The sequence below is a fragment of the Syngnathoides biaculeatus genome, chromosome 5 (assembly GCF_019802595.1).
Source record: "Syngnathoides biaculeatus isolate LvHL_M chromosome 5, ASM1980259v1, whole genome shotgun sequence".
Classification (NCBI taxonomy): domain Eukaryota; kingdom Metazoa; phylum Chordata; class Actinopteri; order Syngnathiformes; family Syngnathidae; genus Syngnathoides; species Syngnathoides biaculeatus.
The window spans coordinates 8,008,163-8,035,533 of NC_084644.1; the positions used below are offsets into that span (position 1 = coordinate 8,008,163).

Sequence of the window (27,371 nt, forward strand, 5' to 3'; positions counted from 1 at the left end):
GTGTTTTATTTATTTTTATTTATTAACTGGCCCTGTTAGCGCCGTGCTAGCTAGCGCGTTGCTGCTGTGTTATTGCCGCGTCTCAGTGATTTAGGCATGTTTTTTTTTTTTTTTTAAGCAGCCCCCGTTTGTGGTGTCCTACCCCGTTGCTACTGTGTTTTTTTGTTTTGGTTTGTTTTTTTTTACCAGCCCAGTTCGTACTACCATGTTGTTGCTATGCTAAACTAAGCTGAGGTATTGTGTACCGTCTTTCTTTGTAAATATCCCGTGTTTCAACGTGGGTTTCAATCTGGGCACTTGCGGCTTATCTATGTACCAAATGGTATTTCCTTTACGAATGTACTGGATGAGGCTTATAATCAGGTGCGAAAAAAAATCTATTTCGTATAATAATGTTACAACATATCATATTGTAGCGCTTACGGTACAGTATCAATAAACCCATATACAAATTTGGATATTACTGCAGTTTTGTGATACCGATATCGTGATATAGTGTATTTGTATATGACTAAAAATAGCTGTATCATCATAGTGCTGTTATGGTTATCTATAAAACGGATACCACCGTTGAAACACTCTGGTACATTGATTATCCAGTTTCGTGATTTTTTTTTTTTAAGTATCGTGTCTGTAATCTGCACGGTATCAATCGTCGGCAAACATTAAATACTAAATATTTACACCGAGTGAGTTTTGACACCAAGTAAATCGTAAACTTGGACTTCAGATGAGATCGGCAGCTGCGTGGGTTCGACCCCGATCGGTCCAAGCATCCATCCAAATGCCGGAAGCTGAAGGCGCGTTCACGTCAACTCGGAGAAGCCCGTCCGTGTACGCGCAAGGGGTCATGAGCAGGTGGTCACAAAATAAATAAATAAATAAATAAATAAAGCTATCGAGAGGGACCCGAACCGTATGGTTCTGACTGGTACCAAGCGTAGACGTAGCGCGAACGGATCAACGTGGCTTGTGTCAAACGTAGACGGTGCGCAAAGCCATGTAGCTGGTACTTAAACGCATCATTCCGCTGCAGCTCAGCCGAACCGGACCGTGTCTAAATCACAACGTAAACACAGACACAATCCCAGGCACTTGACACTAGTGATGCAAACCGCACCTACCTTGACTTGGTAACGAAAAGTAAGATTTAAAAAAGACACACTCTGGTCCAAATGTGCATTTTTGCGCCTCTTCTTCTATGGCTGTTTTTGGGATCGAGGGTTCTATCTGCTTTTGCGTGGAAAGGACGTCGGCAGGCAACGTAAAAGCGAAAAAAAAAGATGGATGGCTACAAAATAAACGAGACAGACATGCACTATATACACCGACTAAGCGGTAGAAGCCTCCTCCTCCTCCTCCTCCCGCCTTCCTTCCCTGCTTTACAATCTGGAGCTAATTCCCTGCCGATGTCGTCATGAAGACGCGCGCATGCGCACGAGCCCCTCCTGGAGCCGAGCTCGAGACTCCATCTTGGAATAAGCGAGCTGCTCGGAATTTTGGGTTTGGGCTCCTTAAGGAAGGAGTCGGGGGACAAGGCTCGGATGCGGGGGGAGCCGTGTCGACACGAGCCCGTTGTATTAAAATTAAATCCAGTCGAGTCGAGTCTCCGGGCTTAAAGGCTCTTTTACCGCATTGGTTGTTCTGCATGCTACTAGTGTAGCCAACATTTCTCACTCGTCTTTTCTGTCCTCCTAAAAAGTCGAGTATTTTCATTTTTTCACCTGTTCCTTTTCCCATCCCTTGCTTTCATCATTCACCTGTTCCATTTTTTCCTCATCCTTCTTTCACCCATTGCTTTTCCAGACGTCTTAATTTCGTGTCCGTCGATCCATTTTCTTAGCCGCTTGTCCTCACAAAGGTCACGGGAAGTTGCTGGACCCTATCCCAGCTGTCAACAAGCAGGAGGCGCAGTATACCCTGAACTGGTTGCCAGCCAATCGCAGGGCATCGGGAGACAAACTGCCGCACTCACAATCACACCTAGGGGCAATTTAGTGTCCAATTATTGTTGCGGTTTTTTTTTTTTTTTTTTTTTTGAGACGTGGGAGGAAAAAGGAGTTCCCGGAGAAAACCCACACAGGCACAGGGAGAACATCCAAACTCCACACAGGCGAGGCCGGGATCGAACCCGGGTCCTCAGAACTGTGAGGCCAACGATTTACCATCTGAGCCCACTGTCCCGCTATTTCACGTAGTCCTCTTCCCACAATTTCCCCCCAGATTTTTCTCTATTATGTTTATTATATTATGTCTATCTTTTACCTAGTCATCGCTACCATTTTCTTTACTTCCATCTATTCTGTCCTTTTGTACTACTTTCCCAGGAACTCTTTTTCTTCTACCCATTCCTCTTCTCCATACTTCCATTCATTCGAGCCTTTCCATTACTTTTCATTGGTATACTGTGTTGACGTTCTATCAATTTATGGATCAATTACTTTAATCTACCCATATTTTCCATTTCCACCAATCTTTTCCATCACTTTCTGTAGATTCCTTTCTTCTATCCTTTCCTTTCCCCTCCTTTTTTCATCTTTTATTCAAGTAATCATCCTTCACGTTCATCTATTTCGGTCTTTTCTACCCCCCCCCCCCCCGCCCATTCCATTCATTATCAAATGTTCATCTATTCATCCTTTTTCTTCCACACAATCCTCTTATCCATTCTATTCTTTAATTTGGAACTTTTCATCTCTTTTCCATCCCTTTTGCATATTCCTGGCTTTATTCGATTAGGCTCTTTTCAACGTCTTTCACCCATGACCATCTTTTTCCATCTGTTGGTCATTTTTTTTTTTAATCATTTTCTTCCCATCTTTTTCCATCTATTGGGTCATTTTTTTTTTCATCATTTTCTTCTATTCCTTTCATTTTTCTAATCCGGTATAATTTTATCTATAAAATGGTGACTAATTGCAGGCAGGCAAAGGAAGACTTCACCTCTTGCTCTGCCATCCCACATCAACCATCACTTAAACACGAATATGTCAATAAGCACAAACTTTGTTTTATTTATGATTTTTTGCCCTTGCTGAAGGGGATGTGGTGGTGGGTGGGGGAGGGGTGTAAACGTGAGCCTTTTTGTTTCTTCTGTACAACTCACCAAGTTCAATATGGATCAATATTTACCAACATTGCGTTCATGATGTACATAATTATAACATTCACAATTCACATCAGGCCATCACTGTCACACACACACAAGAAAATAAGGCATACAAAGCAGGTAAGAACAAAAAAATCTCAATTCAATTTTGTGATTGACCAAGATTTGAATTGCAGTTTCAAACCTTTTTTTCCCCAAAAATTGGGGTTTTAAAAGAACATTTCTTCTTTTTAATATTTAAAAAAAATAAATAGAAGCAAAAGCATCACAACTCTTCTGTTGGTGTCACAACTGGCCTCTTGCCATTACTACTATTTACGCTCTGAATTTTCTCAAGATGTGTGGAATCTTAATTTTTTTGGAGTTATAGAATTCTTGAGTACATTTAAGACATGGATGAGTGCAAAAATATTTGTAAATTAGCATCAAAATTTTCCACTGAATAAATTAAAAACTGGAGTTCTCAAAGTTTCACAATCCATCCATTTTCTTAGCCGCTTATCCTCACGAGGGTCACGGGAGTGCTGGAGCCTATCCCAGGTGTCAACGGGCAGGAGGCGGAGTACACCCTGAACTGGTTGCCAGCCAATCGCAGGGCACATGGAGACAAACAGCCGCACTCACAATCACACCTACGGGCAATTTAGAGTGTCCAATTAATGTTGCATGTTTTTGGGATGTGGGAGGAAAACAGAATGCCCGGAGAAAACCCACACAGGGACAGGGAGAACATGCAAATGCTACAAAGCCGGGTCCGGGAGTTTCAGAATTTTTGTACCCAAATCTTAGGTTCCGACATTAAAATCCATATTCACTATTATCATTTAAAACATTTTAGGTTACGAAATTGCGTCCAACATCAAAGTTCTGTGTTCTTGCAAATGTCACAGAACGTAAAAAAGAGATTTAAAAAAAAAAAAAAAACATCATCCAGGGTGTATATATTTGTTCTGTCCTACGCTCAAATTCAAATTAAAACTAAGGTAGGCGGAAGTTCAAACTGTTATGTTGTCCTGCGGCCATGCAGTTCTGATAAAAGAAAGAAAATGCAAAAGAATGAAGAAACTTAAGGGCGGTTCCGAATGATTCACTATATTCTATTCTCTAATCACTATACAGCAACTTTTATATCATAATATATATATGTACACATGACTAAAAATCCCACTGTTGTGATTCATTTGTAAGTAACGAGTGCCTCATGTTCATAATCATTCCCTACACTCTATCACTACATCGGGATTTTTATTTTGTATAGGTTAAAACAATTTAATCGCATACTCCGTATACGGGAGCCCTGTATAGTGGATAAGGACGGGAGTGCCAGCCAAGGTCTTACGTTTTGTAAACAAAATGTAAATTTTTGTTTGGGCTTTTTCTCAGATGAAAAAAAAAAAAAAAAGAGGAGCATCGTCATGTAGCGTCGTTTTGACGCCCTCGGCGCTCACGTGTCTGCGGGCAACATCGAGGAACGTGGGGGGAAATGCGTCAAATGTGAAAACGGGATTGTGGCGTGACAAACGTCTCTCTGCGATACATCGATAACTATACATTATTGCCCCCCTCCCCCCCGCCCCGATCATGCGCGCAAGCAACCATTTCACGTAAAGGATGCCTCAAGGCTATCTGCAGTGCGAGGTTTTCTATTTCCTTAATTGAGTGCGTCAACATTGCAACTAGCTTGTGGTGTTCACGGATTCCTGCACTTTCCTTTCAAAAGGAGTTTACGTAACCGCTAGTAAGACGCTAAACAACTCCGGTCGGGAATAAATACAAGCAATGAATGCGAGCCACAACATATATTAATAATTAGAACAAGCTCGCAATGCCTGCCTTTCTGCCTTCAAAGGAGTTACGGTATGTGTATTTTTTAAGCTTGCAACACTAACAGATTCTCGCCAGAAGTGAATATGAGAATTGTGCTCGCGATGTAGCATAGCAAAGCAAAGTTGTGTACAATTTATCCTGCGATGGTATGACTTTGACCTGTTCCCGAAAAAGAGTAAACGGGTTGGACGTTAAACTTTCAAATTAGCATCATTGCTAAGAGATTCCCGCTTGGATACCCAGTGAACGTTAGCAACTCCTTACCATTGCAGGCTAGTACACAGTCTTGCTAGCTTTGAGTGCTACCACAGACTTTCACTCTGTTTTCTCAAAAAAGGGTTCCTAAAACTAGCTTGGCGCGCGAACAGTCTCCTGCAAGTTCCCCATCCGAACTAAGTCAGCAATCTGTTAGCACTGCCAGCTATTTGCTAAGCTATGGGATTTGCTAACTCTTCTCTCAGAGTGGAGTAAGCGTTTACGCTAACAGATTCATGCCAGTCGTGAGTTATCCATTTGTGCCCGTTTACCCACCAGGACTGAGTTAGCAATCTGATAGTATGGCGAGGTATGACTCTGTTAGCGTTGCAATTCAGGACAGTTAGCCATCTTACTGTGCTAGCGCGCCTTCTAACTAGCTGATGTTCCTCCTGGTTTCCCGTCGTGTCTTCTAAACTGGATGCAGGGCACCCATGTTAGTCTACAGATAAAAGTCCCGAGCTGTGGACCGTGTGCTTATTTACACTTCAGCAGCCATGTTTTAGGTTTACATTTAGGAGTAGAAGTTGTCCTACAAGCTGAAGCTGCGGTGGTGTTGCTTCGAGAATTCCTGTTGCCGCTGGCGGGCGCTGACGTGGGTCAGTTTGTCCCGCCGCTCCGCCGCCCGGTTCTGTTCCCGGTCGCCCTCCTCGCCGGTCGCGCTCCCGGCATCGCTGAGGTCTCCCAAGTGCTCAACCGAGTCGTACTTTTCCAGATCCGAGGCGATGGTCTGCAGGCTGAAAACAGACAGGGAGTCCGACCCGGCGCGCTCGCGCTCCTTGTCGGGGTCGCCGGTTGGCAGGCCGCTGCCCCCGCGGGCTTCGCCTTCCTTTTGGGCGTCGGACTCGGCCCCAATGGGGGGGCTGCGTCCGCCGTGCACGGGGGTGTCGCGGCCCCTTTGAGCGTGGATCTGCTCGCTGATTTGCTCCAGGTTCCTCAGAGCGATGGAATAGCGAGTCTTCACTTTGGAAACGTCCTGCTCCAGGTGGACGACTTTGGTCTTGTGCTCCTGGGAGACGTGCGCAGGACGCAGGCGTGCATACAACCACAAGCCAGACACACAAAAAAAATTATAAACACAAAAAGGAACACACTCACACATATAGTGTAGACACACAAATACAACATACAGGGAGATACACACACACACACAACCAGAAAACACACCAAAAAAACAAACAGAAGAACCTTCATTGGCATTTAAGTGGTTAACACAGCTAGCTCCTGAGATCCCTGTTTTATGACTTCCTTATAAACAGTCATGTCAATAAATATTGGAACATGGATACAATTCTCAGATTTTTTTGACTCTAAACGGCACCACCATGGATGTGTAAAAGATTAACAAGATTTTAACTACAGATATTCAGCTTTAATTGGAGCGCATTTCGATCCACATCAGGTGAGCACTAGATTTGGGAATCTATGGCACGATATAGATCTAGGTACACAAGTAGCACTTATCTGTTTTATTGTGGTTTAAATGACTCATATTTACCATAATTTCCGGCCTATAAGCCGCGACTTTTTTTCCACACGCTTTCAACCCTGCGGTTTATGCGGTGATGCGGCTAATTTGTGCATTTTTTTTCCTAACGGCCGCAAGGGGGCACTCGAGCAGAAAAGGTAAGAGTGAGACCGGTGTAATACATGTGCCGAGGATGTGACTTTTAACGGTCCGGCCCTGTTAACGCTGCGCTAGCGTGTTACTGCCGTGTCTCAGTGATTTTTACCTGTATGTTTGGTTTTGTTTTTTTTAAACCAGCCCTGTTAGTGCGGCACTAGCATTAGCGCGGTGCTAGCGTTAGTGCGGCAGTGCTAGCATTAGCATGGCGGCACTAGTAAACTCTCTGTGTACCGTCTTTCTTTGTAAATATCCCGTGTTTCAATGTGGGCACTTACGGCTTTTACACAGCTGCAGCGTATGTATGTACCAAATGGTATTTCCTCTACAAATGTACTGGGCGAGGCTTATAACCAGGTGCGCTCTGTAGGCCGGTAATTACGGTAACTGTTTTAAATAGTGACACAAGACTTCAATTTGAATTGTCGTCATCAAAAGACACTGCTCGATATAAGTGTGCGTTATCTACGTAGCGATGATAGTCCAAATTAACATTCTGAAAAATATCTTTAAAAAAAAAAAAAAAAAAAAGAACAACTTGTATTTGAGTGATGGGAAGAGATGAGTACAGAGTAGGAAAGAAACTGCTCATGATCCAAAATATACTACATCTTCAGTGAAGTGGAGTCACATCATACTTTGGGCATGCCAGTGGAACGGGATCCCATATTTTTATCGATGATGCAACTTGTGACAAAAGCAGCAAAATGAATTCCGAAGTCTTTAGAGCAATATAATCTGCTCAACATCAACCAAATTTTTCAGAAGTTATTGGACGGCCCTTCACACTGCAGATGGAAAATGAGCCAAAGCATAAACCAAAAGAATGTCATAGAAAAGAATGTCTAATATTAAAGCACATCCTGTTCGGGTCATTTCAGATCCATTACGGCGGTATTTCGAGGCAATAAAATGAGAATTATATCCGTGTCCCGATATGTATGAACCTCACCTCCAGTATCTGATTGAACTGAGCCTTGAGCTCGAAATAAGGCTTGGACTTGATGATGGCTCTCCTCAGGGACTTCTGCAGGGTCTGAACACGAGCCTCGGCCTCCTGACATGCGTGAGTAACGCGCATGTGCTCGCGCTCGCTGCGGAGACGCTCCTCCTCGGCCTCGTTCACCTGCAGCAAACACAAACACACCCGTAAGGCAATCTGAAAAAGAAACAAACATGCACGCACACAACAGTTTTCCTAAGTCGTGATGACTTGCGTGTGTGTTGTCACCTTGGAGGTGGCGTGGTTGAGCATTTCCTGCCAGGTCGGGTCCAGGGTGTTCTTTCCATCCGCCATGAGGCCCTGCTCTGCCACGTAGACCATCTCCCTGGCCGCCGTGTGCATGGAGACGGCCCGCTCGTAACTCAGCGCGGCCTTCTGGGTCTCCTGCTGAGCCTGCACAAGGACCCACACGTCATCCCCGAAGGACAGGCTACCAGACCTGTTTTCTGACCTGATCCACAAACATCATTAGTTCTGACACAGGTGGACCATCGCAAAGATTATCTGACACCGCACACACGGACCACCACACACAATTTCAGACCAGATATAACCATGTAACAAGACACAGCAAGACTTTCGAAAATCCAATAATAGGTTCCAGAGAAATTAAAGGTCCACTGTCATGAAATGCATGGTTTTTACTATGTTATTAATGAAAAAAAGAGCAGCCGGTATGGACCCAGCCGCTTTTTTTAACAACAAAACGTGATTTTGACGTATATGACTTTTTGTAACTCCCCGCCCTGAAAATCCTCTCAAGGGATTTGTTTTTGGCAAGAAGCAGGAAGTGACGCACAGGGCAGTAGCGCACTCAAGCGGACTCGTTTGTTTCTATTAGTTTTACCTGCGGGAAAATAGCTCTTTGTTCCTCCGTGTTAGCCAAAATGCCGGCTCGTTGTATTGGTAGGTACTGCTTGAACACTCGGGAGGATGGATTCGTGCTTCATACTTTTCCAAAAGATCCGGTTCGTCGTGAAAAATGGATTGCACGGGTGCAAAGGACGAGAGCTTCGTGGGATCCAAATGACAGGTAGGTGTGTATACAGCTACTATAAATAAATAATAGTTGGGGGGGGTGTAATCCGTAAATCATCGAAGTGTGCATCGGAATGCCTCCGCAGGCCTTGTGGATCACCGCGGGCCTTGTCAACACGGCTTCAGCGGGGTAGCTCTTCGTGGCGCCGGGCCGCGGTGACTCATCTCCACCACGGAAGTAGATCGGACAGGGAGGCGGTCTGGCCACGGCGTCAACGTCGCTTACGGGCGGCGTTGTTTTTATCAGCGCCGCGTGTTGGTGCATCGGGCAGGGAGGTGATTTGGCCGTGAGCCACATATCATCTAAATATGGCTCAAAACGATTGGGTTTTATTGCCCCGGTCACTTCACTCGGGTCTGAGATTTTCTCTTCTTCGAAAAGTGCCTCCGTGTCAGAAGGGGCGCGTTCGTCTCCCATAGTAGGTGGCAAAGCGTGTTTTCAATGGCGAATCCTCAGGGTGAAGTCACGGGAAGTAGATGCAGCCAATATGGCGACCACTTAGATGTCGAATGACACTTCGCCAAGCGTTGCGCATGGATGACGCGCTCTCTGCTCATATTTATTTTTTCATATATACATTGAAGTGAATATTGTTATATGTATTTTTCATTCCAATAAATAGGGATGACACATGGGCTTTAAGTTACAAAACATTTTTGCGTGATATTACTTTTAGAAAATCTGGTCAAAAAAAAAACAAAAAAAAAAACTACAGTAAAACAACACCTTGATTATTTCCTAAAAATATCCACCGTTAAGCTCATACCTGCAAAAACACCAAGGGGCTCTCCAAGTTGACACGTCAAAGCCGCTGTGACCTTTCAAACGGGGTCACTTGCACTAAAAACTCAACGTAGACCACACAAATGGAGCACTGTTTGCGAGAAGAGCAGTGTGGGCAGTCGGAATAGGTCATGTACTTTTGCTGCCGTTATTCCGTGAATTTATTTGTTATGGATCACTTCAGAAGGTTTTGAAGTGCTCTTTTTTGTTTTTTTTCTCTTTTTCACAAAGGCAGCTTCTCATCACGTTGCTACATACAGGGACCCCCACGCAAACAGTTTGAGACCATCAAATAGGAACCACCGCATTATCAGACCCCAAACAGAAGTCCACCACCCACACGCTTCCAGAGGCGAGACACGAGAACCACCAAAGACCTCATTAGACCCGACACACAGGGACCACTACACATTATCTGACTAGGACACAGACACCACAAACGGTATGTTATCAAACGACACATGGGGACCGACACACATTATCAGACCAGACATATTGCAATAGGGCAATTCGAGTTGTGTGTAAATAGGTAGGGGGCAGGGGTTCGTTTGGGATGGCAGAACACAACGTCCAAGTCACCAAAAGAAGCACTCAAAGCTATGCTATGCTATTTTTCAAATGATGCTAAAATACCATCATTTTCGGCCTATAAGCCGCGACTTTTTTCCACACGCTTTCAACCCTGCGGTTTATGCGGCGATGCGGCTAATTTGTGCATTTTTTTTTTATATATAATGGCCGCAAGGGGGCACTCGAGCGGAAAAAGTAAGAGTAAGACCGGTGGAATTTAAGTGTCGAGGAATTGACTTTTGCCGGGATGTTTTTTTTTTTTTAACTGGCCCTGTTAGCGCCGCGCTAGCGGTTGCTACTATGTTACTGTCGCGTCTCAGTGATTGAAGGGTTTTTTTTTGTTTGTTTTTTTTTAACCAGTGTGACTGTCCGAGCGCTCCCCCGTACTGAGAAGTCCCCTTGTGATGAATGCGCATGCGTTACTAACAGGGGAACTCTGCTACCATGTTGTTGGTATGCTAAGCGTAGCTAAGGTATTAAAACTTTGAAAACTCTTTCTCTGTACAGTCTTTGTAAATATCTAGTGTTTCAATGTGGGCACTTGCGGCTTTTACACAGGTGCGGCTTGTGTATGTACCAAATGGTACTTCCTTTACAAATGTACTGGGTGAGGCTTATAATCAGGTGGGCTCTGTCGGCCGGAAATTACGGTACTAGTCTTTAGACGACTCCTACGATGACCAAGGTTAATTGAAGAACACTAGTTTTTGATACGTCCAACTAACCAGCCTAAATACCACTTCTCCTATTCAGGGTCACAGAGTTCTGTAGCCTATCCTGGCCGACTTTGTGCTCAACACAGTCACTGAGAAACTGAATCAACTCTGCCTCCACTCAAGTCAAGCGAAGGTACCACGACGCCATCAGAATTCATGGTGCGTAATATAATGGAATTAACTCTTAACAAGACACTCAAGGCTCATGACTAGCATCTAGCATTAACAGAGAACACTTTTTTTTGTGTGCGTGTGCAAACCTCTTTCGCCAGGCGGCGAGCCTCGTAGTAGGGTCTGGCCTTCTCGATGCAACCACCCAGCTGCGAGCTGTGAGCGTTCAGTTTCCGGGCAGACTCGGTGAGAATCTTGCGGTATCCCGATCGAGCGTCCTGGACAGGAAGAGAAGCAGGATATGAAGAAGATTAAATACCTCTGACATAGACATGAATTGTTATGCGCTGGGAGTCCGACTGGAAGCACTCAAACACGTCTAAACTATCATCATCGGATGCAAAGTTCTCTGGTTTCACAGTTGCGATAAACGGAATGGTCATATTGATTGACAGCATCTGGGAAGATGGAGCATGTGTTTTCGCTGCAGGATTCCACGGAAATTCAGAAAAAGCACACCGACCGACATTGTCAACTCACATCCAATTGCAGTTCCAGGTTGTTTATTTCTGCGCTGGCTTCATTCAAGTGCTCCAACTCTTCCTGGGAGAGAAAAATGACCACAATTTCAAGTTTTTGTCAATTAAATATTTTTTTTCAAAAACTAAACGTTACCATGAGATTTTTTTTTTAACAGAAATTAAGTTGAAAAATTGTTTAAAAACTAAATAATACTATTACTAATGAAGTGGTTCGTGTTCTATGTACCTGTATTCGGGGGTCCAGTTCGTCGGGGCTGTGGAGCTGCTCACTCAATTTCGTCGCTTTATCGCCGCCGACATCTTCCCGGCAGCTGCCCCTCGGCGACATCTCCGCGACCACCGCTGGCTCACTTTGGGCAGCTTTGCCCTCGACTTCCCCGTCGGGTCGAACCTCCCTCCTGTCCCCGGCGTCAGACTCGCCGGAACCGGCGGGGCTCTCCCGTAAATCCCCTGGCTCCATGCCAGGCCGGTTGGTTTCGTGAACAAAAATATGGTGCCTGCCCGGACGCTATGACTTTTAGTCATACGCCAAATATACTTTGAAAAGGTTGAATGTAATGACGTGTGAGTAAATGGGGAAATGCGTCGAGTTGGAGTGGTTGCGAGCTCGCTTTCGAGCTGCCATATCAAATCACACCGAGTCACTTAGCAACCGGGGCTAAGCTAGCACACACCGCACGGTCCTGTCAACGCGTCACAAAAATGCCGGCGCTCTCCTTTGTGGCGAAAATAATAAAGCGCCACGACATTAAGATGCCGTTCACTGTGTCCGTCATCTCTCGTACCCTTCAAACGCCTCATTATTGAGTTTTTTTCCGGGGTAGCTAACGAGCTAGTTGGCAGTTTCGGTCTCCCATCGTTAGAACCGTGGAAGGAGGTACCGCTGCAATTTAGAACAGGTGATTTTCGGGCTGGTGCGGCTTCCGTAGACACACGGAAGTGTACTATAGTGACGTTTCCTTTCGATTAATAATTTCATATTTCTAATGCAAGTGAACAGAATTGTTTGAATAATTGTATATGCGTAAAAACTATATCATTGTTACATTGACAAAAGATGTATGTTTGAATGTACGGTTAATATAATTTTGTCAATAAAAAAAGCTCTTACTTCATAACTGGATTATTAAGATGCTATAATTTTTATATTGAAGCAAAATCAATTTTGTCTAGCCCACAACTGAAATGACATGAATAAAAAGACAGCTTTAGGCCAACGGACACCTGTAGGCGCACATTAAGTAGCGTTTTTTTTTTTAATAAAATTAGAATATTTTCACTGTGGGTTTTGTCAGTCAAAAAGAAATTTAAAATCCAATTTAAAAATTAGCTTGAGCTTTTCACATCGCCTTCATTCTTGTCTTGGTGGAGTGGTACACACGCCTGACTTTGGTGACTGAAAACTGGGGGTGGAAAAAAAAGTGAAATTTGGGCTTCTTCATTAAACGGTTATGTAGAAAATAAAGATGGGTGGCGTGGTGACACAGCTGAAGAGCAAAGTAAACTTTTTTTTATTATTACAAAATAAATCATCTGGTTTGCATTCTACAACAGTGAATACTGAACATCAGACTCATCTGACATCGTCACATTCGAACCTTTAAGGCAACAGCAGAACACACAATTCGGCACCGATGTCGAAAGCTCTTATTTACCAGACATTAGTCCGAGAGAGGTTTGCAAATAATTTAAAGTGGCACCCTTTGAAATTGTACACAAAAATAGATAATTACAGCAGTTGAGGAAAGCAAAGGCAACATTACATGAGGGTTAAAATAAAATCCTGAGTGCACAGACATCAAGCCATGAGCGAGACCAGTGATTAGAACAGTGATTCCCAACAAGTCTGTCATTTAACATCTCTAGACCGTGTGAGATTTCATCTATTTCATTTATTAACAGCTTCATACATCAGCAAAACAGAATAAAATGGAAATGGAATAAAACTTTGGACCTCCTGCTTGGTAAATGCCAACGTGAAGGGACCACCTCCATATTTTCATTTTAAAAAATGTATGTTTTTAAATTTATTTATGGTTCATTGAGGTGAAACAGTGGCGAAGTGGTCAGCCCATCTCCCTCATAGTTTTGTTCACCCAGGTTCAAATCCCGTGTGAAGTTTACATACTCTCTCCACGGCCCGGGTGGGTTTTCTACAGGTAGTCTGATTTCCTCCCACATCCCGAAACCATGCAACATTTCCCGAAGGTGTGACTGAGTCCAAATGGTTATTTGTAGGTGCCCTGTGATTGGCTGGCGACCAGTTCAGGGTGTACCCCACCTCTCGCCCAAAGATAGCTGGGATAGGCCCCAACACGACCCTGGTGAGGATAAGTTGAACGTTTGATGTTATGTTCTATATTATGTACAGCACATTTGGTACAGCTGCTTTTTTTCAAGAGCTTTATAAAATAAGTTGCGTAACATGTGCATCTTTTGATATATTTTGTTTTGGTGATGCGCCACGAGGTATCTTTTTGTCGAGTATGTTCCTAAAAAAAAAAGTTGGGAAACACTTAAGAAAACAAAAAAATAGAAACCTGAACCTTTGTATTTCACCCTTTGCATTTTTTATGTTATTTACTTGCTTGAGCCAAAACAATAAAGGGTAACCTAATTTTTTTTCAAACCGTTTGTTTTCTTGTAAAACTACTAATTTATGAACATTTGTTTTTATTTAAAGGGGAAATCCACTGGTTTGCATTAACAATGTATCCAATAGGTCATGTAATATGTACTCTATTTTGACAACGTGATGTTAAATCCTCTCTCATTTAAGAGTGTTTTGAGAGGTTTTTATTTATTTATTTATTTATTTTTTAAATCGACAACTACGAATTTTCAGGGGTGCCGCCATTTTCCCCGAGTCACGCGACCTACGAGCACAGATGTAACGTGTTACGTGCGTGAGCTCACGGCTGTGCATGGAAGTATTCCTCCGTCTTCCCGATCAACCGATACTGCTATTTCTTTATCAGATGAGGATAAACCGAGATATCAGCGCTGGGCATAATAGTGTCTCATGTAATGGAGGCTTTGTTGCGGCACTAACACGTCACATCCGCGCACGTAGGTCATGTGACTTGCAAAAATGGCAGCGTGCCAGAAAATTCATAATTGTTGATAAAAATCTTCTCAAAACACTATTAAATGAGAGGATTTAACATCAAATTGTCAAAACAGAGTACATATTACAAGACCTATTGGATACATTGTTAATGCAAACCAGTGTAATTCCCTTTTAAGGAAAGTAATTTGAAAATGTGATTTTTAAGATTTGCTTTTGCACCATCTTGTGGCATCTAGAGGAGCTTATTAACCCCCCCCCACCATTGTATCAATTCCAAGTGGGATCATACTGGGTCCAACCTGGAGGTGGCGCTACGTAGATCCTGCGTCCTCTGGAAAAAAACGTGACGACGCCTCTGTAGCCAGTCCTGGGCACGCCAGACTTGAAGTCGTCCATGATGCCCAAGTTTTTGGCAAATGCTTTGAAGCTTTCCTTGCTGGAGTACTGCAGGCGGAAGGGCCCACCCCCCGTTAGCGCCCCGTTCTGGATGTCATCAAAAGCGACGACGGGGGCGGCGTAAACTACGTCCACGAAGCTCTTCTTGTACGTCTCCTCCTTCAAGTAAGTCAGATCCAGCTGGGTGAAAGGCACAAAGTCCGAGTTGAGTTTAATGTATCGCAGATACTTGTCGTAGAACTGGCCCAGGCTCACGCCCTGCCGGCCGAACGTCAGCGTGCGCGAGATCTCGGGCCGGATGCATTGACGGTCGCGGCGCTGCTCCGGCCGACGCATCCAGTCGTCCCAGAAGGCGGCGGGCCACTTGGGCTCCAGCTCCTCCCACAGCTCCCGGAGCAGCATCCAGCCGAGGCCCGGGAAGAAATCGGTACGGTAAAGAATGCGAGAGCCCGCCGGGTCCACGAAACCTTCCCTGCCGTTGTCGTTCCACGCAGAAACGCACCACAGGCGCGGGTCCGATCGCAGCAGCGGCAGGGTGGCGCTGAAGTACTCAAAGAAGTCTGGCGCCACCTGGAGGAGGAGAGTGGTACATAAGTAGAAAGTAAATTTCAGCTTCCCTCAACACAGCTACGAGTAGCCCGTGTCTACTTTGCAGTTACAATTTTCCTGTATTCGTTAACATTTATGAGTATGTAATTCCAAAAGTTGATTTTACTGACTTAATACTATTTGTGTCAAGTTCGAGTCTGTCTTTGTTTTTTTTTTGCTGGAGCCTATCCTAGCTATCTTCAGGTGTGAGGCAGGGTAAACCCTGAACTGGTCGCCAGCCAGTCTTCAATCAACCTACGACACATTTTTGGGAAAGGCAGAAAACCCAAACAAGCACGGGGAGAACGTGCAAACTCCACACAGGCGGGGCCCGAAATTTGAAACCTTGTTCCTCAGAACTGTGAGGCAGGTGTGCTAAGCAGTTGCACCACCGTGCCGTCGTCACAAAAACCTTTTATTAAAAATGTTTTTAGGCAAAAAAAAAAATGTTTTTCTTTGTACAGTAGCAACATTAAATATTTGAAACGAATTTGGTAAGCAAGGGGTGCATCCAAGTTTGTTGGACAAAAACCAAAGAAAGAAAGAAAGAAAGAAAGAAAGAAAGGTAGACAGACAGAAGTTATTTTACCCCAAAATTAAACTTAAGTCTCATTCTTTGAAGAAATACTACTTTTAAACCTTTTGATATATTTGTAAATTATTGAGAACAAAAAAAGCACAGTTTTGAGACAAAAACCCCAATAACTGAGCGATTTTTTAAAGAGAATTAAGTATTTAAAAAAAAAAAAAAAAGTTTCCTTCTTGTCCCTGAAAAGAAAAACAGACAAAATAAAACAACACCCAATCCTCCTACCCCCCAATTTTTTAATGTGAAAAAAAGTTGGAATTTTAAGAGAATGAAAAATTTTTCGATCTTCAAGAATCAAGTCCCATTTTGTATTTTTTGTTCTCACTCGACTTGGACAAATACCTCCAGGTCATCTTCCACAATGATGACAGCTGAGTAGTTCTTGAAGACCTGCTCGAGAGCCCAGCGGTAGTGTCTGGAGATCTTGTAGTAGCCCTGAAACCTTTTGTGCTCTGGCGGGACATCGATGTCGGTCAGGTCGGGCTGCGCCAGATGCAGGACTTTGCTTCCGTACGAACGGATAACGTCGGCCGTGTCAGCGTGGCCGCAGTCCTGACTCACGATCACGGGGAAGCGCTGGGGCGAAGGCCGGTGGAGGAGCAACTTGTCCAGGCAGCGCCGCACCGTCACCCGGTTGCAGGCCATCACCAGGACAGGGACGGGGACAGGGGGCGGCGCCGACTTCGGCTTCTTCTTCCGCCAGGATCCCAGTGCCGGGTGCGAGCTTTGGATCTTCGTCAATATTTTGTTCTGGACCTCCAGCTCCGCCTCCAACATGTCAGCCATGCGCAGCATCTCAGCCACCACTTCACTGTCGTAGTCGTCGGTCCCTCGCTTCACCTCCTGGTCTGGAAGCCTGGCCCGCAGGAGGAAAACCAGCACGGCGTTCCAGATGAGAAACAGCAAGGTGACGCACAGGACCAGGTAACCTCGCTGGCAGCGCATGGCCCGCCCAAATTAAACCACACACAAAGAGGCTGGAAAAGGGAAAAAGCAGGTTTTTATTTTCAGGATTGGTCTTTTTGTTGAGGGGAAGATAAAACAAAAAAAAGGTCACATTTTTATAAAAATCTTTTTTTTTTTCTCTTTCAAAGAATTACTCAAATGTATTTTTAGCAAGAAAAAAAATTAATTAAAAAATGTTTTTTTGGAGGGGGTACATTTTCCACATCAGGTCAGAATTTGTCACATTTTTCCTGAAATAAAATTTCTAGTTTATGGAACAAAATGATTTAAGGTAGGGTTGTTTTATTTAAGTGCCAATCTTTTTCGGAGGCAAAATAAACTTTTTGTTCTACAGAGCTCATGCACTTACGTCACCGAAGTCACATGACTGGCCATACTGCAGGTCAAGCAAAGCATTGTTCAATGCTAAGTCGGTTGGAGACGACACAAAAGTACGTCTTACAGCACGACGCCCAGAGTTTTGTCCAATACCGTTAAACATTTAGAATGTGATAATAAATGAAGGTACGTGGAAAAATGAGACACTTAGCATAGAGGACCCATGTTTAATGCTGAAGTCGATGTTTTCGCCGATAAGAAATTGGACTGTTAACCTGCTTCCGCTTGTCTTGGACAACTGGATCTACACTTGGATCTGGTGAGTAAGTCGTCGAGATTCACACGGAAGAGTTTGAAAGCGTAGAATAGGATAGGCTTCAGGTCCCGTACACGGAAGCGTGTTACGGTCACACGTTATCCTACGTAAACCTGTGTGTGACCGACGGTTTGTTTTCTTTTTTTATTTAAAGGGGAAATCCACTGGTTTGCATTAACAATGTATCCAATAGGTCATGTAATATGTACTTTTTTAAATAGGCATTGGACTCATTTGAGAACAATGCCTATTTGAAAAAAAATACATTAATTAAAAAATGTCTGTCGAGGGAGAGGTTTACCGAAGTTTAACATGTGGCCGCAACACGCTTCCGTGTACGTTGGAGACAACTCCCTGTTGTTTTGGTTTTTTTTACGCATTGTTCTCAAATGAGCCAACTTGGCATTATAAATACTACTTGGGAATTTGAGATTGACAATAATAATTCCTACTTGAAATGAAGTGATTGCTACACAGTCATGTGTATTTGGTTGGGCACCATCCATCACGTTTAATTGCCGAAATCCATCGATATTTTATGGTCTTTTCAGCTGGTATTCTATAGAATGATTTCTTTGAATATCTGCCTCGTTTGTTGTGACAACCAAGAGCACAAGTCTTGGGCATTGTGTATATTCTGCTCCGGTTCAATGTCCCCCACACTGTCGAGCAGCTCTTTTTGACCGGCAATATGGCGCCGTGAAAATGGTGACGTCACATGCACGAGCTCTACATCAGAAATGTTGCTTAATTTACACCCAAAGACTTCCCAAAGGGCTTTACAGATTTTCACATTTACCCATCCATCCACACATTCATATACACAAATGGGTGACTGCTGCCATGGAAGGTTCTGCCGGGCCCACCTGAAGCAACTGCCAAGGACCCTTGGAATTGACAACCCTTTGGTCCCCACAAGACCAGCTCTCCCAAATGAGCCATCGGCTTTATTTGAGATGTAAAAAATAAAAATTAAAATAAAAAAATCACATAAGAAAATAGAAATATGTGATGGGAGGGGGGGGGGACTGACTAATTTGGAGAGTTATAATCCCACAACTATAGACATCTTTTTTATCTCCAAGTTTTGAAAAAAAAAATTAAAAATGTATTTCAACTTACATAATTTTATGATAAATCTTCAAAACATGCATAGTAGGTCGACTCAAAATTGCCCATAGGTGTGAATCTGAGCGTGTTTGGTTGTTTATATGCGTCCAGCGATTGGCAGATTTGGCCAAAAATCCCATGAACAATATTATTTTCCCTCCCTCAAAAGCTCTTCCGCTAAATGGAAGATAAACCTGTGTATCTACAGTTTGTGATTTTTTTGGGGGGTTGGGGGATTGTGCCATGACATTTTTCTTGTATAGAAAATGTGCTTTGCTTGAAAAAAGGTTTGGAATACACTGGTTAAGAGATGGAATGAAGAGCATCCCCACCTTTAGCTGTCTTGCACTGGAGCTTTCAACTGATGTCCACCAAAGCCAGCGTCGCCTGTAAAAACAGAGGCAATGAAGAAACTGACACCAAAAATGTAACTGGAGGTTGTTGGAAAACCCCAACAACCTCCAGTTTTTAAAAACCTGCCCAAAGCCAGCACGAATAGCCTCCAGCGCTCCCGCGACCCTTGTGAGGATAAGCTGCTCAGTTAATGGATGGAAGAATGGATAACACTTGAGATTTTTTTCCCCCACATTATACCCAAAATTACCCATTTCCATGTACACAAACCACTCGAAATGATGTCGTGACGCCATTACAAAATACGACGACTTCAGGTCATTTCACACTACACTCGGTTCTCTCGGTATTCACCGTGCAGTGGCGCATTAGAATGAAAGGGCCCTGCTGCAGGCTTGCCGATATTTGGGAGTCCTTGTGTACCAACTTTACCAGGAAGTAACAGGGAAGCTTTCGTTTCTGGGAGGTCTATTGCTCTTTGCACTTTGAAATCACTCCATCAGGAGTTGGCCGATGAACGTGGCGCTGGGTCCCTGCAGCCTCCTCCGAGTAGTCAATGTTTTCGGGGGTGCCTCGGTGGGGCCGGCGGACCGCCCTGGATTACTCATAGCGGGAGGTGTCCCGTCCACTCGGCTCCTCTCAGGTGAACTCCTGGGCCTGACGCCACCTCTAGATTGGATCCCCAGCGCCCATGGGGCACGAACGGCAATTACAGGACACTTCTGACGTTACAGTCGGTGCTTTGTCTGTTGCTTCTATATTTAGTTGCCTTTTCCACACTCATTTTTCTGTCACTCCCCTTGAAAAACTGTTTTCTCCGACTGAACGGCTGTAATTTTAGATAAATAACAATCTGAACAAAAATACGTAATGGCATCTTAAAAGCTGCACTGTGACACAGTAAAACTGTTCCAACATAAAACGGACGGAGAACTTTCTTTCCACTTGACCCAACACCCCGCCCCCCAAAAAATGAATAAAATTGAGTGCATTGGATTAAGGCAAACAGCCACCATGAACTTCGCACCAAGAGTTTCTTTCTTTTTCCACCCGTCTGAATCAACAGTCTGTCTTTTCTTGACACCAAAAAAGATGATGGTATGATTACTTCAGCAGGTTTGAAAATAAGTGCCTTTAAAATGTGCTATAGGGGTGAAACATGTTTATTTATGGTCTATAACTAGCGATTCTCCAAACTTGGAACGAACCCCCGCGATAAACGGGGGCTTACCACTGTCCGATTTGCCTACAAACGACACGTGACGTCACGCAAACTCGAGCATGAATAAGTTTTAGGCTGTGCCTACCCTAAAGTAAAAAGCACATTTTAGATACGCAACAATCAGTATTTAAAAAAAATCGATTACTTGTAGTTGTGCTAACATTTAGACCTGTTAAATAGAAGATTAAACGGTTTCGCGTGCATAAATGAGCGAGCCCTTACCCGGAAAATCGGACCGTTTTCTCTTTTTTTGTCCATTTTGTCCACCCGGCCGCTTCTTTCGTCGAAAGGCGAGCGGAGACGTCAAGTCGCCGTCCAGAAACGAAAACTTGTCGGCCCCTGGACGCGAAAGTTTGACTTTGTAATCGCAGACGACAACTTGGGTGAGGCGGAGGGAGACAAAGTGAGACCACACACCTTCCTGGTTGGGAAGTAGTCCGCATGTTCCGGGTTTAGTCACCCTACTCACCTTCGGACATTAGACAAATACCTCCGTTTCGAAATATAGTGCCGAGTTGTCAAGGAAATACTGAACAAATAGCATTCAAATGTGAATTTTGCATTTGTACTTTATGAAAAAAATAAATTAATTTAAATGAAATGACTAATAAATATACATTTATTTTTAGTATAATTAAGAAATACTAATAAATTGTAACGAATTCATAAATATTGAAGAGATCATAGTATTATCTACAATTTTAATGATTTTTTTTTAAATCCTTTTATATACATATTAATTTTCATTGTTACTTTACAGACTTGTGGGACTGCAACAAGCTGTATTTGTTCAAATTGTGTGAAGTTGTATTTTCTTTAATGCAGAGTACCAGAAAAAAAGTGTATTGTGTGTGTGTGTGTGTTTATATTTTTTTTTTCTGAACCGCTTATCCTTCACACTACCTATACAGGGTGTCCCTAAAAAAATGTATACACAATTTAAAAAATTTTAAACTTGTTTATCATAATTTGAATATTTTTAACATGTAAAAGAATTTTAAAATATTATTATCTAATGTTACATACACATACATTTTTTGTGACATCCTGTATATAAGGTTAAAAAAATGTAAAGTGAACAAGGGGGTGAATAAACAAAACATAAAATAAACAATAAACATGTGGGACCTGCAAAAAATACAAGAAAAATAAATTAATAGATCAGGGCTCGTCAATTTCTGTTTTAGTTTACAGACTGTCTCCTGTAAAGAGGATAAAATAATAAAACTGAATTAAAACAAAAAGTAAATAGAGAGAGTGCATCAGGAAATAATTTACAGTTCATAGTTTTAATATCCAGTAATAGGTTATTTACTCAAGGGTACCAAGTGAAATATATCTGTAATGCAGGTAAAAATTTGGGAAAATGTTCCCATCATTTAACAATACTAAACTTTTTTGATTTGAACCATGTATGAATTCAAACTTCAGCTCTTGCAGCCAACGAGGATGACATCACGCACACCACGATCACGAGATTTCAATATGGGCGTCTCATTTTCGACAAAAGGCATGTTTAGCGTTGCTTGCGTCGTAGCGTTTAATACCGTAATGCAACTTCAACACTTAGCAGACGTTACTGAAAGGTGCAGCCGAAAATCACATCGTGATTCGCGGGCACGATCCAAGTTCTAAACATTCATCATGTTGCCAAGGCGTCACATTCATTCCAGGTGGAGTGGCAACTATTTTTACGTTGGGTCTTTTCCAGCTATGCCAGGAGTCTGATTTATGTACGTAACGTTGTAACATTGTATTCCTCTGACAGGCCAACATCATAGCAAACAATTGCAACACAATTGAACCACTGAGAACTTGAGCGGGTTAACTATGGAAAGTAAATATGTGCCACTGGGATTTGAAATTGAAATGCCACAGAAAAATTGAATTTAAAGTTGAAATAGAAAGTGATCGCATTTTCAATCGTTGTATTTCAGTGACGACACTGGTAAAGCGTTAGCCTCACAGTTGAGGACCCAAGTTCGATCCCGGCCCCACCTGTGTGGCGTTTGTATGTTCTCCTCATAGCTGCGTGGCTTTTCTCCGGGCACTCCGGTTGCCTCCCGCATCCCAAAAACACGCAATATTAATCGGACACTAAATTGCCCCTAAGTGTGATTGTGAGTCTTTGTCTCGATGTGCCCTGTGATTGGCTGGCGACCAGTTCAGGGGTGTAGGGATAGGCTCCGGCACTCCCCGCGACCCTGGTGAGGATAAGCGGCAAAGAAAATGGATGGATGGATGTATTTCACAGTAACTTTCCAATGTTAACAATTCAACTGGCTACAATTCGCTGTCTGAAATTCAACCGGCAACAATTCGCTGTCTAAAATTCACCATCTGTGCCACCAAGAAGGGTTACTTGAGGTCAGAACCGAACACCCAGCCAATCGCAGTTACGCTTTCTTAGTCATGTGACGTCACGTCAAAACAGAAGTGGATTGGCAGGCTGTTCGGTTCTGACCTGAAGTAACCCTGACTGATGGGACAGATGGTGAATTTTAGACAGCGAATTGTAGCCGATTGAATTGTTAAGATTAAAAAGTTACACTGAAATACATCCATCCGTCCATTTTCTTTGCTGCTTATCCTCACGAGGGTCGCGAGGAGTGCCGGAGACTATCCCAGCTGTCAACGGGCAGGAGGCGGGCTACAATACAACTATTGAAAATGTGATCACTTTACATTTCAAATTCAAATCCCGGTGGCACATATTTACTTCCCTAGCTCCCTCCATTTCATCTTTCAATGAATGAATACTGAATAAAATGGAGTTTTAGTTGCAGTTTTTGACATAGAGAGGACAGTCCTTTTTGGATTTAGCGCTTTTCATGATTCATCAGTGCAATACCGATGGCCAGCCAATCACAGGGCACATATAAACAAACAACCCTTCGCACTCACAATCACAACAAAGGCAATTTAGGCTTTCCAATTAATGCATGTTTTTGGGATGTCGGAGGAAACCCACACAGGCACCAGGAGGACACGCAAACTCCACGTAGGCGGGGCAGGGATTCGAACCCCGGTCCTCAGAACTTCGAGGCAGACACTCTTACTAGTCCCCTCCGCGCCACCGACCGTATCGCAATTGTGGGTTGAAGTACAACCAACATGACCCAAGTTCAAAATCGTTATACTTGGCCAACTGTCAAAATCTGGGGGGGGGGAAATCGGTAAAAACAAAGTATCCACAAGTCATTGCCATACAAATCCCCCAGAATTAACTGCATCCATAAAAAAAAAGACATAAATTGTGTTATCCCTGTGTAGTTATCAGAGGCTCAATTGTAATAGATTTTAAAGTGCGGTTTAGAGATTGGAGGCACTTATTCCACACGTCACACATCCGTTATCCTAATATCAAACAATGACAAAGACATTTTTTTTTTTTTACCTCTCGTTGCAAGTATTTCTCTGCGTTCGCCAAAAGTGTTCGCAAACTTTTTTTTTTTTTTTTGCTCAACACTGCAGTTTGAAGTCCAAATGTGCAAAACTCAAGCACAGGCCGCAACTTTCGGTTGAACCCGCACAACCACGTGTGACAGTCGTGGACACAAGATAACCAAATAGTTCCGTAGGTGGATCTTACGTTGAGGTCGTTTTATTTAAAATGATACGCACGTAAATAAATTAAAAACAGGGGTCACAGGGTTACAAGTTCAAGGCCAGGGTTCTGTTAGTCAAGTCCATTTTTGGAGATCCTCTGTCCGGACTCATCTCTCTTAATCTGCCAGGAAATAAATAAATGAAAGAGATAAATTGATTTGATGCAAATATTTACATTTCATACATTAGAGGTGCTTGCTCAACACACTTTTTCATTATAGCGTACAACAGCTTGAATACGTGTTATTTTGTGCATTGTAATTGCTTGTGTGAATATTTCACATAAGATTAAAAAAATAATAACATAACATAATAAATATATCTATCAACTGGCACCATCACATTATCATTAATTATGATATACTTTTTTTCCCCATGAGTTCTTCACTCTTTTAGGATTATCCTGATCCAGTTACTTTTACATTATTTTCTAAATTTAATGTAATTTTGTATCAGATATTTTTGTGTGTTTGTAGTATTATTTTCTATTATTTCTTATCAATTTTGCGGGGGTAACAGGACTGGTGTAATTTTTTGGGCTATGTTTTTCACATTATTGTGTACAGTATGTTACTATCCACTACTTGTGGTCTGTTATTATTTATTAGTTTTGTATTTACTTTTATATTCCCCCCATCATATTACTGGAATTATGGTCTAAAATGTTTTTCAATTTTTGGTTTAATATTTTGTAATTCTTTTTCTATTATTGCTGTACTTTTCCGTTGAACAATTCTTTATTATTTGGTGTAATACTTCTGTATTATCTTATTTTTGTATATTTTGGGTCGAACTATTTTTGTATTATTTTCTATTTGTTTGATTTTGCATCTAATTTTTGTGTATTTTCTACTATTTGTGGTCCATTTTTAACCTAATTTAACATTTATTGTATTATTTTTAAATTATTTTCTTCGAATGTTTGTATTTTTTGGGTGAAATATTTTGTATTGGGGAGGCACGGGTGTGCATCTGTAGAGCATTGGCCTCACAGTTCTGAGGACAGAGGTTCAAATCCCGGTCCCGCCTGCGTAGTTTCCATGTTCACCCGATGCCTGTGTGGGTTTTCTCCGGGCACTCCGGATTCCTCCCACATTCCAAAAATATGTATTAATTAGAGACCCTAAATTGCCCCTAAGTGTGATTGTGAGTGTGACTGTTGTCTGTCTCCATGTGCCCTGTGATTGGCTGGCAACCGATTCAGGGTGGAACCTCCCTCCTGCCCGATAACAGTTGGGATTGGTTCCAGGACTCCCGAAACCCTCGTGAGGATAAGCGGCTCAGAAAATAGATGGATGATTATGAGTCATTCTATTTTTTCTTTGCCTGCTTTATATTATTTCCCATTATTTATATGTAAGTATAAGTATTACTGTATTTCTTCTTCTAATGTTTGTTTTTGTTCCAATGTGTTGTATTATTAATATACACATTATGTATACATCATATTTTAGTATTACAGTTTTGTTTTGTTTTTTGTCTCGCGTCACCTTGCGATGGCGCCCCCTGTCGCATCCGTAGAGCACGGCAAGCCTCCGTAGCACAACGTGGGCTAGCAGAAGTTTGAGAGAGCGGCAGGTGCTCCTCAAAGTCCCCCATCTGGCCTCCACGAAAGACGGCGTCTCTTCTAGCCCGTCACCGGGCACTCCCCAAAACTCACACGGATGCGCACGGGCGTCCCTCAGACACACGTTAATTTGACGCGGTCCAAGAATCCGGGTAACGACGAAGCCTGCGGCGGGTCGACGAGCTACTCCAGGCCGCCCGGTGCTCGCTTCCAGGCTTCGGGGCGCCGCGGGGTGAACGTCCGCCTGCGGGACACCTCTCGGCCCATCCCTCCAACTGTGGCCCCCCCTGCTCAGCCGTGGTGGCGAGTCGTAACGCACCGCCAATCCGAACGCCGACAAAAAGCTTTCCCTGCGGCCGAGCACGTCGGGCCGAGGTCCGGCGGCCAGCGCGGGGCCGTAAGCGGAGGGAGAGCTTCGCTTGCTCGGCGTATTCCTGGTCCAGAGAGTCCCGCGACACCGGAGCACGGAGGTGAGGGCCGAGGCGGAGGGAGTCGAGGCCATGACGGTCGGCGGCGTTCACGAGAGCGGCTGACTCGACCAACCTCTGTCCCCCCCGCGGTGATTGCAGGGGAGGAGGCTGGGAGTCGGGGGGGGGGGGGGGGGGGGTCTTCTTGCCACGACTGACCTTTTTGTTGCCGCGGTCCGGGAGTGGCGAGGGTGTCATTTTAATACGTACACTATAAATATAGGGCTATAATTAATTCCCACGTGTAATATGTACGGTGGCCTGGAAGTGAAAAACATAGCAAATTGAGATACGGTTTAACATTTCACGAACCAAAAACAAAAGACGAAACACAACAACAAAACTTAAAACATTTCACAAAAACAAAAAACAATGAAATGTGAAAGTGTTTCACAATTTGTTAAATTGTCTTGCACTTGCAGGCCACCGTAGATATGCATCTGTATTCTCATTTTCAAGATGGGAGAGATGTAAATATGCCATGTTTGTAATCATTTAAAACTAAGATGAACTCAAAATTGAATCAAACATATGGGCTGTCAAAACATTAGAAACAAAGTATTTGTTCATTTAATTTAATTCGAGAGATTCAATACGAATATGAACTGAAATATTAAGCATACACAGCAATATGTACGTAATATATACATTTTTAAAAAGCCAAGAATTTATTTATTTTCTGTATTATTTCACCATGTTATGTTGTGTAGCCATGCTGTTCTTTTTCTTTTATGTAAATAGCTTGAATTATCATTATTTTTCATAGTTTTCACTGTGTCTTCATTAAAGCCGTTCAAAAAAAATGTTTGTCGTGCCTGCGGAGTGAATTACATATTAAATATTCACAATTAATATTATATCTAAATGTAATAATTGAAAATTGTGCTTCATACAAATAAATGTCAATTTGAACAGTGACTAGTTGTTAAGTTCTTAATAGAGTGTATATTAAACATTTAATGATGGAGGATTTTTTTTAAATAGTTATTCGGAAATATAATTACTGGAAATAAGTTAATGTGATTTAAAATTAGCATATTGATTAAGGTTTTCTCAACTTACATTTTTTGTGTGAAATACATTTACCATACATTTAAAGTGTACTTTGATAGGTTTAAATGTTTTAACCAAGGGGGGTGAGGTATACACCCCCCCCCCAAAAAAAAAAAAAAATCTCAGATTTCATCTATAGGTCTGATCCAGCATGATTATAAGGAGTA

General features: G+C 42.9%; 4 protein-coding genes across 6 annotated transcripts in view; all 4 read right to left on the minus strand.

Annotated features, from left to right (window-relative positions):
• Positions 1-1,356, minus strand: part of gabbr1a (gamma-aminobutyric acid (GABA) B receptor, 1a) — a 78,363-nt gene extending 77,007 nt beyond the window's left edge. For all 3 annotated transcript variants that reach the window (XM_061820747.1, XM_061820744.1, XM_061820745.1), the window contains exon 1: positions 1,125-1,356. The gene's annotated coding sequence lies outside the window, so the exon portion shown is untranslated. The remainder of the gene's footprint in view (positions 1-1,124) is intronic.
• Positions 1,357-2,990: 1,634 nt separating this feature from the next.
• sh3bp5la (SH3-binding domain protein 5-like, a) lies at positions 2,991-12,502 on the minus strand. Its single transcript, XM_061820961.1, has 6 exons — positions 11,806-12,502; positions 11,578-11,640; positions 11,187-11,315; positions 8,047-8,211; positions 7,768-7,941; positions 2,991-6,200 (listed from the first exon to the last, which is right to left on the minus strand). The coding sequence occupies exons 1-6, from the start codon at positions 12,037-12,039 to the stop codon at positions 5,724-5,726; spliced, it is 1,242 nt and encodes a 413-aa protein (XP_061676945.1). The 5' UTR covers positions 12,040-12,502; the 3' UTR covers positions 2,991-5,723.
• Positions 12,503-13,982: 1,480 nt separating this feature from the next.
• mgat1a (alpha-1,3-mannosyl-glycoprotein 2-beta-N-acetylglucosaminyltransferase a) lies at positions 13,983-20,952 on the minus strand. The gene is made up of 4 exons (XM_061821087.1): positions 20,731-20,952; positions 19,265-19,319; positions 16,565-17,199; positions 13,983-15,615 (listed from the first exon to the last, which is right to left on the minus strand). The coding sequence occupies exons 3-4, from the start codon at positions 17,165-17,167 to the stop codon at positions 14,917-14,919; spliced, it is 1,302 nt and encodes a 433-aa protein (XP_061677071.1). The 5' UTR covers positions 17,168-17,199; positions 19,265-19,319; positions 20,731-20,952; the 3' UTR covers positions 13,983-14,916.
• A 777-nt stretch (positions 20,953-21,729) lies between these two features.
• LOC133501407 (uncharacterized) lies at positions 21,730-26,974 on the minus strand. Its single transcript, XM_061821157.1, has 2 exons — positions 25,608-26,974; positions 21,730-24,238 (listed from the first exon to the last, which is right to left on the minus strand). Exons 1-2 carry the CDS (start codon positions 26,184-26,186, stop codon positions 24,188-24,190), a joined length of 630 nt encoding a protein of 209 aa, XP_061677141.1. The 5' UTR covers positions 26,187-26,974; the 3' UTR covers positions 21,730-24,187.
• Positions 26,975-27,371: the final 397 nt, after the last annotated feature.